This window comes from Anomalospiza imberbis, chromosome 24, assembly GCF_031753505.1.
Source record: "Anomalospiza imberbis isolate Cuckoo-Finch-1a 21T00152 chromosome 24, ASM3175350v1, whole genome shotgun sequence".
NCBI classification, from domain to species: Eukaryota; Metazoa; Chordata; class Aves; order Passeriformes; family Viduidae; genus Anomalospiza; species Anomalospiza imberbis.
In genome coordinates, this window is record NC_089704.1 from 7,376,194 (window position 1) to 7,393,596 (window position 17,403).

The 17,403-nt window shown below is 52.6% G+C and overlaps 3 protein-coding genes and 1 long non-coding RNA gene across 4 annotated transcripts; 1 reads left to right on the top strand and 3 right to left on the bottom strand.

The window, feature by feature from the left end:
- The first annotated feature begins 266 nt into the window (after positions 1 to 266).
- On the top strand, positions 267 to 4,691 carry RPS25 (ribosomal protein S25). Its single transcript, XM_068172153.1, has 5 exons — positions 267 to 271; positions 3,042 to 3,138; positions 3,566 to 3,749; positions 4,136 to 4,234; positions 4,616 to 4,691. Coding segments are annotated over exons 1-4 (378 nt in total). The 5' UTR covers positions 267 to 269; the 3' UTR covers positions 4,231 to 4,234; positions 4,616 to 4,691.
- Positions 1,035 to 2,775, bottom strand: TRAPPC4 (trafficking protein particle complex subunit 4). Its single transcript, XM_068172149.1, has 5 exons — positions 2,577 to 2,775; positions 2,307 to 2,481; positions 2,124 to 2,227; positions 1,903 to 2,029; positions 1,035 to 1,499 (listed from the first exon to the last, which is right to left on the bottom strand). The coding sequence occupies exons 1-5, from the start codon at positions 2,749 to 2,751 to the stop codon at positions 1,421 to 1,423; spliced, it is 660 nt and encodes a 219-aa protein (XP_068028250.1). The 5' UTR covers positions 2,752 to 2,775; the 3' UTR covers positions 1,035 to 1,420.
- A 316-nt stretch (positions 4,692 to 5,007) lies between the features above and the next one.
- CENATAC (centrosomal AT-AC splicing factor) lies at positions 5,008 to 8,159 on the bottom strand. The gene is made up of 9 exons (XM_068172146.1): positions 7,863 to 8,159; positions 7,595 to 7,760; positions 7,463 to 7,525; positions 7,231 to 7,295; positions 6,987 to 7,092; positions 6,604 to 6,634; positions 6,136 to 6,216; positions 5,776 to 5,908; positions 5,008 to 5,332 (listed from the first exon to the last, which is right to left on the bottom strand). The coding sequence occupies exons 1-9, from the start codon at positions 8,150 to 8,152 to the stop codon at positions 5,269 to 5,271; spliced, it is 999 nt and encodes a 332-aa protein (XP_068028247.1). The 5' UTR covers positions 8,153 to 8,159; the 3' UTR covers positions 5,008 to 5,268.
- A 599-nt stretch (positions 8,160 to 8,758) lies between these two features.
- On the bottom strand, positions 8,759 to 11,009 carry LOC137462150 (uncharacterized). Its single transcript, XR_010993601.1, has 3 exons — positions 10,549 to 11,009; positions 9,054 to 9,132; positions 8,759 to 8,928 (listed from the first exon to the last, which is right to left on the bottom strand). It is a non-coding gene; the product is annotated as an uncharacterized lncRNA (long non-coding RNA).
- Between the last annotated feature and the right edge of the window lie 6,394 nt (positions 11,010 to 17,403).

Consider the following 17,403-nt stretch of genomic DNA (forward strand, 5'->3'; position numbering starts at 1 on the left):
TGCTCAGGGGCCCTGAACCGAGCCTGTGCTGCCTGCGTCTGTCCCGTGCAGCTGCCCTAAGCACAGCTGTCCCAGGTCACTTCAGCACGAGCTCTGCGTGTGCTCAGCCACATGACAGCAGCAGCTCAGGGAACGGTGATGACTGCAGTCCAGCCTGCTTTGACAGCAGCAAGGCTTCAGCTCTACGTGGGGTTAGTTTCTAGGGGTGAGGGAGTGTTGCCACGGACAGGGGGAACAGCGGGACAAGCTGTGGCAGGGCTCTCCGCACCATTTAGAAATAGGCCTGCTTCCAGGGAATTCTTGGTGTTTGGAAGCTCCTTCTAAGTGAACTGATCCTGCCTGGTGCGTTGTCTGTGTGCAGTGTTAATAATTTGCAAGGGAGGCAGCTGCTGCCAAGGCAGCTCGCAGCCAGTGCTCTGCAAATCAGCCAGGAAAACTATCCCAGCAGCAGGAATTGCAACAGCAGCCACCGCCACCCCACGATTTCTGCAGCTGGGTTTCTTGATAACCCACATTTCTAGCACTGGCTTGTATTTTTTTCAGTACAAGGTGTGAAGACTGGGATAGTTTTGGCCAAGAGCTGTGTCTCTCATGGCTGCAGGCAGGGGCTCGGGCTGCCTCTGAGTCAGCCTTAGTGGAGCCATCACTGACAGCCCCAGCAGTCAGGCCCAGCACCCTGCAATAAGTACACTCAGGTATTTAACCAGGAATTTGTTGAATATTCTTGTTTTTCCCCAAAAGGATTTACTGTCTTAGGATCCTGAAAGAGGCAAGTTCAACTCGTAAAGAACCTGCATGCAGGTACTTTGCTGAGTACCTTGGTTGCAAGAGTAGTTAGCTAGCCTTGATTAGGTAAATGGAAGTGAATTACATTTTGTACTTAATTACATGATCTTCTTCTACAGCTGAAATAAAAACGGAGCAGTGTCACAAGGGCCCTGGTTGTCTTATGGAGCGTGGTGCAAGCAAAACCACCTAAACCCACATATCCTCTGGAGGTGCCAGTGTCCCCACCAATAGAAAGCAAACAGCCATTTGTCCCATTAGTAAACACTTATTACTTTTATACAGAAACCCTTTGCAAGACCATAAGTTAGAGCTATACAGGAGAAATAGGTATGTACATTTCTGACAGGAAAGAAAAGCACTGACTGTGGTAAAGCCACAGACCTGCACCTTCTCCTTCACCCAAGTGCAGTGGAGCTGCAACACCAAAGTAATGCCCTGTGGCCCAATGTAAACAGTGCTAAGGAATCTCTTTAAGGTAAGTTTCACAGCAAAGGGGATAAAGTGGTATTTTGGGAGATACTGAAGCATGTTTTGGGGATGTGCAGAGGAGAGGGAAGCTTTGTGAGAGGCCAGCCAGGGAAGAGAGAGGCCCCACTCTTCAGACGAATGAATCTCTGTAACAGGCAAGGCTTTATGATCCAGGTCCGAAGGATCCAGCTTTCTCTGCCACCTCCAGAGCAAGCTTCAAGTTCTGATCAAACAACTCGCACCTGAAATAGAGAGAAAAGTAAAAGGGATGACTACCTATGGAAGAGAGTTAACAAAGCATCTCCACATCCTTTGGCTCTGCATTGTTCAAGGAGAGATTAAGGAAGATATGACACAGCAACATGACTGCTGTCGAGGTCTGACTTGGTCCTTAGTTAAGATTAAAGCTTCTTGTATAGGCCTGAATATAGGGTAGGACAGCAGGGTTTGTGCCAAGGAAGTGCACCTCCCATTTCTCCAGCAGAGCCAGCACTGGAAGGAGCTCAGGTCTGTGTCCTCTCTCTGCAGCAGTGTGCTGCAGCTTCCTTCCCCTTCCCTACTTAAGGACTGTCTGCATTTGCTACTGTATAGGCAGAAAGCAATGAGGGCTTGCAGCCAGCTTACTAAAAGTGGGCTTTTCCTTACCTTATTGGCATCTCCAGGGAGTAGAAAGGATTCTTCAGAGCGAAGTCTGAGTAAATCTCATAGATTTTGCGGAGAAGAGCATCTATCCCTGTCTGCCTCGGGTCAGCAAGAACCATGAATTTGATCCCTGGAGCCACAATGCCAGGAGCATAAGGAAGGCCGAGCACAGAGACAGCCCTGACAGAGCAGAGCGGTGCCGGGTGCCCAGGGCCCGATGGTACCTGTCAGTGTCTGGAAGCAGTGCAGCTTGAAGGTGTCGGTCTCCAGCATCTCGATCCCGGAGCTCCCAACCTCAGGCGACAGCTGTGACCCGATGGCAAACAGCCTGTGGGGACAGGCCCCTCAGCGCCCCTCACCAGCCCTGCCCGCACCACCCCGTCCCGGCGCGGCGCACCCTGACTCACGAGTGGAACATGGAGGCCAGCATGAGCTTCTCGTTGGAGGAGAGCCGGTGGCGGCCAAAGCGGATGGACACCGGGTAGTTGGCGGGGTTACCCAGGAACTCCAGCACGTCCTTCCCGTCCGCCGTGAAGCGGCCGTTGACCTCGGCGCCGTTGATGGCGAGCACGGCGTGACCCACTGCGGGGACAGCGCGGCGGCATCACTCTCGTTCACCGCCTCGCTCCCCCGTTCACTCGCGCCCGGCCTCGCCCGGCCCTCCCCACCCGCCGCACCGCGGATGCCGTCCCGCTGCCCGAAGGCGACGACGACGCGCTCGTCGTGCGGGCGCAAGACGAGATCGAGCGGAAAGCTGAACGTCTTCTCGGTGTCGGCGCGGGGCGCGTAGTGGTCCAGCTGGTAGATGAGGCCGCCAGCCTTGTTGACCACGTAGACGCTGAAGATCGCCATAGCCCCGGCAGCGCCGCCCCGCCCGCCGCCGCCGCCCCGGCAGTGACGCCGCGGCCCCGCGGGCCCGCCCCCGCCGCACGCCGCGCTCTTCCTTTCTCGCCGACATCTTGCGGAGCAGCTGCGGCCGCATCATGGTGAGCGGGGCCGGGCCGGGCGGCGGGCGGCGAGCCGGGCTGGGCCCCCCGAGAGAACGCTGGCGGCTCCCTGAGCGGGGCGGGAAGCCGTGCGAGGTGCCCGGGGGGGCGGCCCTGCGCCTCGCCGCTCACCCCCATCCTTCTCACCCTCTCGCAGCCGCCCAAAGACGACAAGAAGAAGAAGGACGCGGGCAAGTCCGCCAAGAAGGACAAGGACCCGGTCAACAAGTCCGGCGGCAAAGCCAAGAAGAAGGTGGGAGCCGGCGGGACTGGGGCGCGGGGCGCGGCGGGATCCCCGGGCCCGGCGCGTGTGCGGCGTGGCCGGGCCTCGAGAGCCGCCCGAAGGCGGGCGGGCACCTTGTTGTTAAAGGAGCCGGCTCTTCACCTGCCAGCAAGTAGTACACAATAGCAGTAACTAATAATAATAATAATAATAATGCGTTGTGCACAAACCTGAGTAACAGAGTAACAGAGTCCTCTTGTTTTTAGATACTGCAGGTATTATCCTCAGCACGTTCATTTACACAGGCAATTTTGTGCGTCTCATTAGTCCTTTAGTTTGGGATGTGTTATGGAAACATTTAATAGTGCAGTTCTTGGGGCATCGTTTAGCTCCATCTTTTGTTCTTGCTTACAAGATGGCTTAGGGATGCTGGTGTTTTTTCTCTCTTTTCAAGTAGAAGTGGTCCAAAGGGAAAGTGAGAGACAAGTTGAACAACCTTGTCCTGTTTGACAAGGCCACTTACGACAAACTGTGCAAAGAAGTGCCCAACTACAAGCTCATCACACCTGCAGTTGTCTCAGAAAGGCTGAAGATTCGAGGCTCCCTGGCTCGGGCTGCCCTCCAGGAGCTCCTCAGCAAAGGTGAGCACTCAGAAATAGTAAAAAAACAGAAAGCTGCTTGTACTGGCTGTTTGGCTTTCCTTGCTTGCGCAGCAGCTTTCCTGCAGCATCTGAACCGCCCCATGCGTAAATTGTTTTTGGAGAGCCGCTGCCTTAGCTTGCATTTCAGAAGTGCTCCAAAGTATGGAGCAGCAGTTTGTTACATAGAGGCATTGCTGTACTAAGAAAAATGTTGCCAGAAGGATGGGCTGTGGTCTAACTGCAGCCAGATGGCAACAAAAAACTTGCATAAGCTGCTGCCCCCTATTATTTCCTCCTGTACAATGCCCTGCCTCTCTGGGAGGGACCTCAGCATCCCTGGCATCTGTCAGTACATGCACACTGACTGTGATTTTGTTTTTCCATAGGGTTGATCAAACTGGTGTCCAAACACCGAGCCCAAGTGATTTATACCCGAAACACGAAAGGTGGAGATGCGCCTGCTGCAGGGGAGGACGCGTAGGGAGGTGAGCCTGGGTGCTGAGGAGCCGCGTTGTGCTGTTGGGAGCTAATGGACAGCTGTGCAATGTGTAATAGGCAACTTCCACGTGGCTGTGGTGGGCTGTTCCTCCAGACGCTCAGGGTATTTTGCTCACATCCTTAGCAACTTTCTGGGGGAACATTACTGGAGACATCAGCTCTCCAGAATTAAAGAGCAGTTTCTGATTTTGTCCCTGTGCTCATTGGATGAGGAGAGCATTATTTGTTCCCCTCTCTGTGGGCTGCAGGGCAAATGGGCACTTGTCCTCCCTGCTCTCGCGTGGCACCATGGCCAAAACTGTCAAACTGTTTGTTTGTGCTTGCCTGCTTTTACCTGGTGTTCTGACTGGGGACTTCTTGCTTTGCAGGTTCTTCAGTGACTTCGTCAACAATGTGTCATACGTAGATGCACACAATAAAATTATTGATTATAATTTTTCTTGATTTTTTCAATAGGGTGTATGTTTCATTACTGATGCATTATTTATAGTGGATTCTGATAGGGGTTATGGCTGTTGTCCTGTACCAGCCAGTTTTTGTCTTTATTAGTGTTACAAATGTGTTGCTGAAAGAGAAGTGAGAAACTTCTACATCACATACAGCAGCCAGTGATGTTAGACAGTGTAAAGAATGAATGTTAAAATGAAGGAAAGCAATATAAGTTTGAATGAAATTGTCAAACACCTGGTGTTACTTGCCTGCAGGGTGGGCCCTGCATTTGAAATGAGTTTCAGTTGGTCTACAAAGAGAGAGGCATTTTAAAAAAAAAGTTTATTTCTCCAAAAATTCTTCCTTCAGTGGGATGTGCCATGTCAGCATAGGCCACTGGCATCGCTTGCTGTACAGAGTAGGCTTTCTGACAGGGAAGATACAGCATCCACAGGAGCCTATCCTCGCTGGCAGGACCTCACTTTGTGTGGCTTTAGATGTGATGCTCAGATGAACACTCTGCCCTTCCAGGGCAGCCAGCAACAAAACTGCAGCCACCTACAGTCAGCCTTTCCACAGCAGAGCTGGGTGTCTAGTGTTCCACATCTGATCGCCTTTTTTTCTTCTTTTCCCCTGATTCAGTTCTAAACTGATGCCTGAAAGAGAGCATAGAAATCAGACTGCAGTAACCTTTACACAGAGATAATGAACACTCCTTGAAAAAGAAAGTGCTGTGCATAGTGTTCTAGCATGGAAGCTCCCTCAATATTTTTGTTACCTCAGTGAGTGGTAGCTCCAGCTAGCTGACAGAGTTGTGGCACATTAAAAGGTGCCAGCGGGCCAGTATGTGGGTCTGAAAGGTGAGCCAAGCAAAGCAAGGCAGATGCCTTCATGTGTGCAGCCTTTACAGCCACGAGCACGCTTCCTCACAAGCCATGTCTGCTGCTCCAGGCCAAGAATGATACTGCCTGGCGTAACTCATATGGCAGGATGTCTAGGTATTCTTGCTGCTACCTCAGAGCCTGCTCCATGAATGGCTTGCATGGACAGAAGCTGCACACTCCCCCCTGGCATCCATCTGTGCTGCGCTGAAGCTCACCGGGACTGCCACCTCCTGCCATGATTCCATACGCGCCCAAAGGAAGGCAGCCAGCTGTCACTTGTCTGAGAGGTATGGTCAAAATTGGCACCAACACGTTCCACTGGGAGCTTTTTCAGCTTCTGCTTCTCCTCTGAAAAAAAAAAAAAAGAAAACAATTGTAGAGTGGTTTGGGTTGGAAGGGAGCTTAAGGATCGCATTGCTACAACCCCCTGTACCATGGATGGGGATACTTTCCCCTAGACCAGATTGCTCAAAAGCCCAAATACTTTGTTCAGCAAGAGTTTTTCAAATTGCTTTTCATTCTCTAGCATGTCAAAGTGACTGTAAGGTTAACTAAAAGATGTGCAAGCTGCTCACTGTGTTTGAGAAATTCCTCATAGGAAGGTCCAATTTGTTTACTTCCGTCTTCTTCCTCTGTTAGCCATGGAGGTTTTGCTCCTAGAAGTCACAGGCAATACTTAGTTAGTTACTGAAGTTACCCTAAACTGTGACAGAATAAAAGTGTCCCCTCTTTCCCCCTGTCTGCTGCTTGTGCTATCAAGCAAGTGACCAAGTGAACTCTGGGTGTTCTGAGAAAAAAAGAGCTGGCTTCCTCAGCTAAGGCCATGGCTGATCACACCCCAAATCATACACTCCCCACAGCAGCAGCATCAAGAGTTTTTACTATGCTGATGTGTTTTCTCCTCCTCTAGTATGTCAAATATTGCCAAGAGTGGCCACCTCCTGGTTATGCTGCAACTGCTTCAAAACTGCTTTGAGTTATCCCTGTGACATTTGCAAACCATGAGGCAGCAGCCAGGTGAACCATGATGCAGGTGCACTTACCTGTGTGGACATTTCCATTCCCTTCTGTTTCCTGTTAACAGGAACATAAAATGCTTATGAGAATCTTATGTTTAGGAGTAGCTCTGAGCAAAAGAGCATTATCTTCATTCCCTTCCAGAATCAAGTTCTATTGGAAAAAGGCAGACGAAAGCTTGTCTCTTCTTTAAAAGAGAGTTTGTTTTTTTTTTTCCCCATGGCATATTAAATAATGTTTGCTTAATGGAAGTTAAACCTTGGGTAACTGAAACTGGGCTAGCTGCTCACCTAAATCCACAAAGTGTTTCTTTTTGTGATGGAGACCACCCCTTGTTCTGTTGTGTGACGAGTGGTGTAGGTGACTTGCAGTTCAATCAGAGTCACATTCGCTAGCCAGTCACCCCTACCTGGTGGCCAATGAAGGTCAGAACCTTGCCTGAGTCCATCCAGGCTAAATCAGGTCCTGTCTGCATTCCGCTCGGGCCAGGCTGTTCTGCACCACAAAGGCTGTCCCTGAAATAAGAGGCCAGCACTTACTGTAGTGTGTGCAAAAGCTCTGCAAGACCCTAGCAATGACACTGTCCAACTCCCCATGTGTCGGGTGCTTTGAGCACGGATGTATCGGCCACGGCTAAAGAAAGCGGTGCTCACCGTTCAGGTCCTGTGGGGAGCCTGCAGCCAGGAGGTCCTGCACCAAGTTCTGGCTCTGGCTGAAGCTGAGTGCGATTCAGGAAAAAGGAACAATATTTCTGGTACTGAGCACGGCGCCCACCCAGCCGCCCCTCGCCCCTCCCGAGCGCACCGCGGTGCCGGTGCTGGCGGTGCGCAGCGCAGCGCCCGCTCCCCGCCAGGGTGCAGCCAGGGCAGGATACAGCTCACCGACCTGCAGCGCGGCTTGCACCGTCTCTCGCTGCCGGCGCTCGGCCTCCCGGATGTCGGCCGCCATCTGCGGGGAGAGAGCGGTGAGGCGGCGCCAGCTGAGGCCGGGGCCGGTGCGGGAGGCGACCGAGGCTACCTGGAGGATGCGCTCCTCCTCCCGCCGCTGGTGCTCGGCCAGCGCCCGCTCTAGGGCCTGCGCGAAGCGCTCGTACTCCTCGGCCGGCACCAGGCACCGCTCCCGCAGCGCCGCCTCCGCCCGGTTCTCCCGCCAGAACCGCGCCGTCTCCCGGCGGTGCTCGGGCCTGCGGGACACCGTGACACCATCAGCACCGCCCGCACCCGGCCCAGCGCCACAAAAGCCCGGCGCACGGCAGCATCGGCCCGCCCCGCTCCCGCCCGCGCACCCGGCCAAGTGCCGCATCAGCCCGGCTTGCAGCAGCGCCAGCCCGCCGCGCCGCCCGTCCCGCCGCACGCCGCGCCCGCAGCACGGGCACCACACGCGCCCGTCGTGCTCCGCTGGGTCGTAGCGCCGCACGGCCGCGGCCCCATCGGCCGCCGCCGCCCGCGCCGCCGCCGTCGCCTCCTGCAGCTGGGCCAGCGCCTCCTGCAGCCGCCGGCGGTGCCCCGCGCTGTAGCGGTGCCGGCGGCCCGTGAAGGCGCTGCGGCGGCACAGCCCGCAGTACAGCACGGCCATGGCGGCCCGCCGCGCAGGCGCGCTGCCCACCCGCGGCCCGGCCGCGCCCCGCGCCGCGCGGCGGAGCCCGCGGGGAGCGCGCGTCGCGTGCGGCACGCTGCTCCGCCAGCAGCAGCCCTCAACAGTTAGGCTTATTTACATTTTCCCCCTGTAGTAGAACACAGATTACTTTCCAATTAATTAATTAATTTCCACTTAATTCATTATTTTCCACTTTGTTAAAGTGGCCCTTTTTCCCCTCTTCCTAGTCCAGAGTGTTCAGTAGACGCCTAGCTTATCATCACACCAGGCCACTCCCGCTCTGTTGGCATTGCTTCAGTTCCCTGTGCTGCAGTAAATAGCTGATGCTGTGTAATACAGACAGAGCTCCCAGGATTTGCATAGGCTAGGGTTAGGAGCCCTAGGTTACGAACCCCGACCCCTCTTTCTGTTAAAGAGAGGCAGCAGGGAACGTACGGGCAGGCTCAGTGACAGGGAACACGAGACAGAGAGAAGGCTGCGACTGGAGAGAGATGCTGGCTCCATTGGCACAGGAGCCGGGGCTGTGTCAGGGCGCCCAGTCATTCCTGTGAATGACCAAAGTGTCTTTGATGGTAACGTAGGTGGATGCTGCTGTCATTGTAGCTGTTCATAGCCTCCTCAGGATGCGAGAACACCAGAGATGTACTTGATGAGCATCACAGCCTATTTTATTACCTGTATTCTCTTCTCTCTGAATGGATACACTATTTTCTGGTGGGGAAAAGGTGGCCTCTTACCCTCCACGTCTTCAAATTCTGTGAAGTTGCAGTAAAAGAGCTGAACTCATATCTGCCCCTCCTCCCTGATTTTTAAAACCACTTCAAAGGTGAGCTAGCAGACGACTGAAGCGACCGGTTCCACCAGGCTCGTTTCTGCTCACCTTTCCTGCTGCTCCCCCGTGGAACAAAGCACATCATTTCCCTTTGATTCCCCACTTTGAAAGCCATAGGGGACAGAGTCTGAAATGGCCCACAAGTTTTTTAGTGTCTCCTCTCTGTACCTTCCTGAAGCGCTGGGTGGATCAGGACAGGACTCCCGGAAGGAGACCTGGCTTGTGGCTAAATTGGCCAGTGGGATGCTCCACCCTCCTGGGTGTTGCAACCGGCATCCCCAGGTTTGTGGGTAGGGTGAGGTAACACTGCAGCCGCAGGGGGAAGGAGCCACAGCGTCTGAGCTTTGGTGGCTTTGACTAAGGCACGCAGGGGTTCCAGAATCCAGCCTGGCTGCCTGTCACCAGCAGCGTGTGTGTCCCATCTTCTGGCACAGCTACTGCCCCAGGGATGGAGAGGTCTGCCCCGCTCTCCGTTTCACTGCCAAGAAGAGATGGCACGTGGCAGAGTGGAGTGCATACGGCCAGTGTCCTGCCAGGCAAGGAGGACAAAAGCAGTGAGTTTGGGTGCCTCAGCCAGTGCCCAAGGCGCAGGCAGCCTGCCCTCTCTGAAAGGGATGCTGTCACAAATGTGAGGCTGGAGGAGAGGAGGGGAGGGGAGAGGAGAGCTTGTGTTTGCGATGTGAGTTTCTATGCTTCCTTCTGTGCTATCACGACTGGAGAGGTTTGCAAAGCTTTAACACATAGGGCTGTCATTTGCAAGCAGGCAGCGATGCAGCCCATCCCTGGCGTGGTGCAGACTGCATGATACTGAATCTACAGCCCCATCTCAGTGTCCCAGAGCTCTCTTAGCAAAATACAAGCAGAGCCTGTCTCTGCTCGGTTTACGAGATGACAGGATCATGCCCTGCAGCAGTGCAGCTGCACAGCACATGCATGGTATTTAGTGCAGGTGCTGCAGGTGATGGTGTGATGCTCACAAACAGTGGTATGCTGACTCAGTGCAGGGAGCAGGAGGATAATGCAGCAGTAGGAATTGGTCATGTCCAAGGAAGTACCAGATGATAGTCTTGAGTAAAGGTTAATTAATCTGACCTCTGTTATTCTGATGAAGGTCTCCATGCTTTATAGTCACTTTTGTATGTATCATGAAGCTGCAAAATCTAGAGGAAACCTCCTTTGCCTGCTGGTTCAGGGCCAGGCTGGATGCCTGTATAAGGCCGCTTTTGTGACAGTATTGAAAATGTATTGAATTTTTGTGTGTGTGTTTTTGTGTGTTTCCCTCTCAGACCCCAGGTGCAAGAATTGATGCTGGAATCATACTCAGCTGCTTACAACAGGATGTTGTAACCCACAAGTTGGGGCTTAAACCTCTGTGTAAGACCACCCTCTGTGATTCAGCTCTGCTCATCCTGCTTGTTGAGAGCCACTGAGAGGAGGACCATATCAGTGAAGGCTTAGTCTGATAAAAACCATTCTCTTAACACTGCTGCTTGAAACAGGGATATTGTATCTTTAAGGCACCCCCTTCTCATTCCCCTAATACCTCTAGGCCTCTGAATGATTCTGGAGGAGAGCATCAGTGCAGGAGTTTAAGGCATCTTTCCCTGCCCTGCTGCACTGCTCACTTGCTGCTCCGAAGGCTGTGCTTTGCTGTTTCTATGGAAACCATTAGTTGCTAAGCAACTGGAGCATCATCTGTGGTGAGCCCTCGCATCTAATTATCCCATCACAGTGGCTGAGAGGGGCTAGGGGGGGATTAACTCCTCTACCATGGCACATCCATTGACAACACTTTAATCACATTTAAAGGGACATTGTCTCCCTTCTGCCACCCTTATGAGGAGGAATAAGGTTTTCTGCAAGCAGTGGACACACTATCTGTGCTCATGGCGTGCTTGGAGCTTCCATGCCTTTGCATGGAGCTCTGCAGGGAGCTCTTCTTTCTGTTCAAGTTATGAATGATGCACTTAGCTGTACATTTGGATTGTGCAGTCTTTGCCTTGGACTGTATCTGGGCCATACTTATAGTCATTTGTGTATTTTTTTTATGTTCTTGTCAACTCGATGCTGCCCTTACTGTCTCTGTCCCCAGACCCTGATGTCATGTCTGCCCTGTGAGGTATTGCTAGTTCTTCAGAACTCGGCAATGGAAGAGGCGGGCAGCTCTCTGTCTTCTGTCTGTCTGCAAACATCGCATAGTTTGGTATTCACTTTTGTATTACCTTACTGTTTGCATCTGGGAGGGATAGATTATCATCAAGGAGTACTGAAAGCCTGAGGGGTGAAGTAACAACTACAGAAAATCTCATTTTCCAGATCTCTGTAAGTGCACAAAGCCAGCAGCAGCCTGGTGAATTTTGCACATTCAGATAAAATAGTCAATCTGAGAGCTGATTCTAATTTTGAGTTTGCAAACACAAGGTTGATGTAGTGTACGACTCAGGCTCCCCACTGTGACAGATTGCATCTGAATAGGTTCCCAGATTTGTGAGGAGAGTGGTAGTGGTTTGAGTTACTTTCACTGAGTTTAGGGAAAAACTGACTGCACCAGGTCCATGCTTGGGGGCATTGTATCTGCTTCTTGCCTGCTGCCATCACGACTGATAGGGACTGATTCCTCCTCAGTTTTCACTTTCTGCCAGAAAATGGATGCTTTGTGATTTACTAAGGTGGTTGCTTTTCTAGTGGCTGAATCAAAGAGTCTATTAGAAAGTTTTCCTGGTTGTTTACTGCCTAGATCTGCGAGCCAGCTGAGAGTTACTGCAAAGCTCCCTAGCAGTGTTTGCTGTGCTTTGTATGGAGAGGGAGGATATAGCTTCAGCAGGAGGATGACCCATTCCTACCTCTGAAAGCAAGAGAATTCCCTAATACCTCCCCAAACGGACTTTTTCTCTGTGTCCACCCTTGAACTGTAATGTCTTTCACTGCAGCCAAGGCCTCCAGGCACTATCCAGCCCTGGCAATATGTCGTGCCAACGTGTTAGCACTGCTCCCACGCCTCCCCACTGGCACAGGACCAGAGCATGTGGCTCTCCAAGGACTGAGTGACCCGGGGCTAGGTGGGGTAGGATAACTTGGGAAGATGGAGCAGGTGCCCCTCTGCCTTGCTCTCAGAGTAGACAGATGATGGTGATTATTATTAAGAGCTCTTGTAATGATCTCAGGGAGGGGCAAGTGGAGGAGAGAGACATATTTTGTCATGAAAATGGGAAATGTAATTAAAGTCCACATGTTAATTAAGAGCTGAAGGGGAGAAATAGATAGATTTCTTCCTGAAGTCACATTGGCATTGGCAGTTGGGCACTCTGCATAATGCTAATCAACAAGGAAGAAAGGCTTTGAAGGAGAGGCATGAGAGAGAAGTTTTGCAGAGGGTCCCATGGCTTTGAATGGAGCACATAGCATCAAGGAAAAGCTTTGTTTTCCCCAGCCAAGGCTGGGAAAAAGAGGAACAGTATCTACAACCTTTTGCATTTGGTTCCTCGGTGTAAATTGGCAGTGTCAAGAAGAGGTGGTCCAGGTCTGATCACCCGTGTATGTTTCTCTCTGGTCTGCCTAGGCACCTCCCTCAGAAAAGAAGTGGATGTGAAAGCATTCCTGAGCTCCTGCTGCCCCATCAGCAGTGGGCATTCTAGGCAAGCACAAATCTAGTGCAGCTCCTGGGACAGCAAGTGAGGATATCCCACCACTCCGTGCAGGTCAGGGCAGCTGAAACCTACTCATCTGCCCCTCTGCAAACATGTGAGATGGCTAATCAGGTGCAGATCCCTGGTGGTTTCAGATGCTTTAATATGGGATTTTATGCTTACTTTTGTCTTACCAGTCAGAAACCTATGAAATTACAGCTCTGCTTCTCTGACAGGGCAGGTACAGCAAGAGGACCTCACAGGTTTGGGTCTTTGACTCTTTTGCCACATGGGAGAGACTGGCAGAAATACATTTGGAAATATCTTCCCTCTTTGCACTACTGTATTTAACAGGGGGATCCTCTGCTCCTTCAGCTGTGCCAGAACCCCATTACCACGGTCTGTGGAAAGGGGCTGACTACTACGCATGCCTTGTGGGAAGCCCAAGCACCGTGTGGGAAGTGGGGTGGGAATGAATAGAGGGGCTGTGAGTGTAGGTGAGAGTGATGCACCTGCTTGCAAGAGGGCACTGCAGAATGTGAATGCATCTGTGAGGAAAGAAGGTAGTGGTCTGTGTGTGTATGATGCTATTTAAGAGAGAAGAAGATAATTCTGCTTCTTTGCAAAAGTGAGAAGAAGATTGTCTGCACGCAGAACTCAAGGGAACTGTTCAAAATGTCGTTTGCCATGTGCTGGAGACTCACAGGGATCAGGAGAAGCAAGTATGCAAGCCTCTGACTCACACATGATGTCCTAGAGTCAGGAAGGAGTAATCTAAAAGCCACTTGAGCCATGTGCTGCATCTTAATGAGGAAGGCAGCACTCACAAAAATGCTGCAGCCGAGCTCCTGCTGCCTAGCTTTGCTACCAGAGTGGCTATTTTCCTGCAAAGACCAAAAGGCCTTGTGCTGTCAGGTTGTCCCTGAGGACTCGTGCAGAGCAGTTAGTGTGCCTCCTGATGCCATCCAAAGCTAGGTGGGGTGCTCCCTTTGCACCCATGGCTTTCTTGGTGAGAACAGCAGCACCCCCCTGTTCGAGCAGAGCATGGCACCAGGGAGAATCAGGGCAAAGTTTGAGAAAGTGCCAAGCATGAGGAATTTGATTTGTAAAATTGCCCATGCCTCTCCTAGTGGAGAGCAGCACATGTAAATACACAGTGCCATTGCACAGTAGCTGGGACAAAGAAATTAAAGTGAGCCAAGGAAATTTGGAAGATAGAAAGTCACTGTTAAAAGTTGGAGTTTGGGCAGAACACTGAGTCGAGCAGTGAGACTCCTGGAAAATGTTGAGGGGTTTGTAATTGCTTGTTTGAGAATGGTGCTTGAAGTATTGCAGTTTCTTCCAGGTGGCTGGCTGGGTGGAATGTTTCCTGGCTATTGGATGGCCAGCAGTGTTTGTAGTTTGCTCCCTGACCTAGAAGTGAAACTGGGGAATGTCTTGCTCTGTCTGCTGGGCTATACTGCATCCTTGTTCTTCCTTTTCTCTCTTGTGCCCCCTCTTTTGTTTTTCATTTCCTTTTGGCATCTTGGGGCTTAAAACATTTCCAAGAAGAATTGACGTTGGGAGAGCAGCCACTGAGGAAGCTTACCAAATGCTCTACATTGGCTGACAGCTCTTCTCAAAACCAGATGGTTACTAATTAAAGGGAGTCAAGTGGGAAGGCTGCATTGGCCTTTCTAGCTCTTTTTCCTTCCTTTGATTAACAGAGTTTGTGATCTTGGAGGAAGATCGTGCTCCTCTCTTTCCTGGGAAGTCCTCTCTTAGTGCTTGTACTTTGTGGTGATCCCAGTGCTGGGTGCAGGATCTTTCTGAGGAAGCACGCTGACTGTGTGCTCTAAGCGCAACGTAGCTGCCAAGACAGAGCAGTAGGACAGAAACACAGTTGTAAAAAGAAAACACAAACTGGGAGAGGAACATTAAACATTGGGAAGAGCTCTTCTTGGAGATCTTCTGTGGGACTTTTACTTGAAGCTTTATATTGCCAGTAGAAGAAAGACTGATGCCATCCTGAGGGAACTTCTTGTTCCTCAGCCTGCTGCACCTTTCACACAGAGAAGCCCTTTCCATGGCCAATCTTAGGCCATCTGTGTGCATGTAGGCTGCTCCATGTGGCTTTTCTCTGTGGTACTAGGAGCTGAGTGGCTGGGAAGATGAAGGGCAAGCACATGCTTCTTTTATTTCCAGGAACATTTGGTTTCTAGAGCCAATCTTAACAGATGCACTGTCAACGATTAACGATTCAACCTTGTGTGGAAGAACTGGGTATGAAGAAAACTGCATTGGCAGTAACAAACGCCTCCCACTCCAATTCATGTCCAAGAAAAGTATAGCAGTTTTGTCTTGATTATATTCCAGAGTGGTAGTCCTCCACAGGTTCCCTTGCTGAAATCTTGCTCCTCCCCTCTGCCACTGTCCTTCCCTCCTTCAAATGCAACCTCATGCTCAATTTAAGTAAATGTGCTGTACTGGAAAACACCAGGGCAGAATTACTTAAGGAGCAAAAAAGTGAACAAATGACAATTCATTAAAATATGTCATTGTAATTGCAATGACAATTGCGATGGAAAGGGTTAAATCTCAAAAGCACCTCCTGGGGTTTTGCTAATTCTTTTCATCTCTGTTTTATTTCCTCAAAGACAGAGATCAACTGTCTGGATCTGGCTTGACCTCACAGCAAAGCCCACGGCCACACTCTGCAGCACAGATTGCCTGTCTGCAGAGGGACACACAGATTTCCTGTGCTGGACCCTTTTTGGAGGTGAGCATGAATATTTCATGACAGGAAGAGGATGCTTCAGTAGCATCATGCAAATGTGTGTTTGCTTTGTGCAGTAAGGGACAAAGGAGAACAGACCCCAGGTCAGCATCTCCAGCTCCAGGAGGTCCACTTAGAAAAGAAGGCTCCCAAGGGTATAGGGACCTCCTGGGCCCACCCACCTTTTTTCTGCAAGGCTAATGGTACAATGAGCCACAGGTGGTGCCAGCAGCTCCTGCCATGCTTTACCTGGATGCAATATCCCAGCAGGGAAAACTGCAGGTTGGCTTGACCTGTTGGGAGAAAGGAAGGCAGCCCTATCGGTCCCCAGGACATCGCTGGTACCTAAGACCCCGTCAGAATGCTGTGGCAGCTCCAAAATACTAGAAGTAACCAAATTGTCATTCTTAACTGGAGAGACTAAGATAATATTGTACGATGTGGAAATCCATTTCCTTGCTTCTGCACCTGGGTGTTAAAGACCCATTTGGCATTTGTCATCGGAAGTATGGTTTCTCCTTTTTCTGTTAGTTAAAACATCCCTTTCTGCTGTGCACGTGCTGCTCTCGGAGATGGATCCATCTCTTTTGCACCATCAGAGGGACAAGTGGGGGAAATACAAAAAGGCAACGTGTTTTCTGGTGTTTCTTGTCCCAGCTCTGCCCTCTCGGCAGCAGGAGCACAGAGGGACAATCCGGCCGCAGTGAGAGCCGCCCCGCCTGCCCGCACGGGCCGCGCCGGGGCCGGGAGCGTCCGCCCTGCCCGCCCGCGGGGCGGCCCGCGCGGCGCTGCCGCTCCCGCCCGCCAGGCGGCGCCACCGCGCCCCGGCGCCGGCTGCGCGCGGGCCCGGCCGTGCGTCCGTGTGTCCGTGAATCCGTGTGTCCGTGTGTCCGTGTGTCCGTGTGTCCGTGCGTCCGTGTGTCCGTGTGTCCGTGCGTCCGTGCGTCCGTGTGTCCGTGAATCCGTGTGTCCGTGTGTCCGTGAATCCGTGTGTCCGTGTGTCCGTGTGTCCGTGTGTCCGTGAATCCGTGTGTCCGTGTGTCCGTGTGTCCGTGAATCCGTGTGTCCGTGTGTCCGTGTGTCCGTGTGTCCGTGAATCCGTGAATCCGTGTGTCCGTGTGTCCGTGCGTCCGTGTGTCCGTGAATCCGTGTGTCCGTGTGTCCGTGTGTCCGTGTGTCCGTGTGTCCGTGTGTCCGTGTGTCCGTGAATCCGTGTGTCCGTGTGTCCGTGTGTCCGTGAGTCCGTGTGTCCGTGTGTCCGTGCGTCCGTGTGTCCGTGAATCCGTGCGTCCGTGCGTCCGTGTGTCCGTGTGTCCGTGCGTCCGTGCGTCCGTGTGTCCGTGTGTCCGTGCGTCCGTGCGTCCGTGTGTCCGTGAATCCGTGTGTCCGTGCGTCCGTGTGTCCGTGCGTCCGTGTGTCCGTGAATCCGTGTGTCCGTGTGTCCGTGAATCCGTGTGTCCGTGTGTCCGTGAATCCGTGTGTCCGTGAATCCGTGTGTCCGTGCGTCCATGCGTCCGTGTGTCCGTGCGTCCGTGCGTCCGTGCGTCCGTGCGTCCGTGAATCCGTGTGTCCGTGTGTCCGTGTGTCCGTGCGTCCGTGTGTCCGTGTGTCCGTGTGTCCGTGTGTCCGTGCGACCGTGTGTCCGTGCATCCGTGTGTCCGTGTGTCCGTGAATCCGTGTGTCCGTGCGACCGTGTGTCCGTGCGTCCGTGTGTCCGTGCGACCCCGGTCAGGGCCCGGCCGTGTGTCCGTGCGTCCGTGTGTCCGTGCGTCCGTGTGTCCGTGCGACCCCGGTCAGGGCCCGGCCGTGTGTCCGTGCGTCCGTGTGTCCGTGCGTCCGTGTGTCCGTGCGACCCCGGTCAGGGCCCGGCCGTGTGTCCGTGCGTCCGTGTGTCCGTGCGTCCGTGTGTCCGTGCGTCCGTGCGTCCGTGTGTCCGTGCGACCGTGTGTCCGTGTGTCCGTGAATCCGTGTGTCCGTGCGTCCATGTGTCCGTGTGTCCGTGTGTCCGTGTGACCGT

Excerpts from the sequence above, each read along its gene's own strand:
- RPS25 (XM_068172153.1), top strand. Across the intron at positions 3,139-3,565 it reads GCGGCAAAGCCAAGAAGAAG|AAGTGGTCCAAAGGGAAAGT; the intron begins GTGGGAGCCGGC and ends CTTTTCAAGTAG. Across the intron at positions 3,750-4,135 it reads CCAGGAGCTCCTCAGCAAAG|GGTTGATCAAACTGGTGTCC; the intron begins GTGAGCACTCAG and ends GTTTTTCCATAG.
- TRAPPC4 (XM_068172149.1), bottom strand. The coding sequence starts at position 2,751 with ATGGCGATCTTCAGCGTCTACGTGGTCAACAAGGCTGGCGGCCTCATC. Across the intron at positions 2,482-2,576 it reads GCAGCGGGACGGCATCCGCG|TGGGTCACGCCGTGCTCGCC; the intron begins GTGCGGCGGGTG and ends CTGTCCCCGCAG. Across the intron at positions 2,228-2,306 it reads CTGGCCTCCATGTTCCACTC|GCTGTTTGCCATCGGGTCAC; the intron begins GTGAGTCAGGGT and ends CTGTCCCCACAG.
- CENATAC (XM_068172146.1), bottom strand. The coding sequence starts at position 8,152 with ATGGCCGTGCTGTACTGCGGGCTGTGCCGCCGCAGCGCCTTCACGGGC. Across the intron at positions 7,526-7,594 it reads AGGAGGAGCGCATCCTCCAG|ATGGCGGCCGACATCCGGGA; the intron begins GTAGCCTCGGTC and ends CTCTCCCCGCAG. Across the intron at positions 5,909-6,135 it reads TGAGGAATTTCTCAAACACA|AGGAGAAGCAGAAGCTGAAA; the intron begins GTGAGCAGCTTG and ends TTTTTTTTTCAG.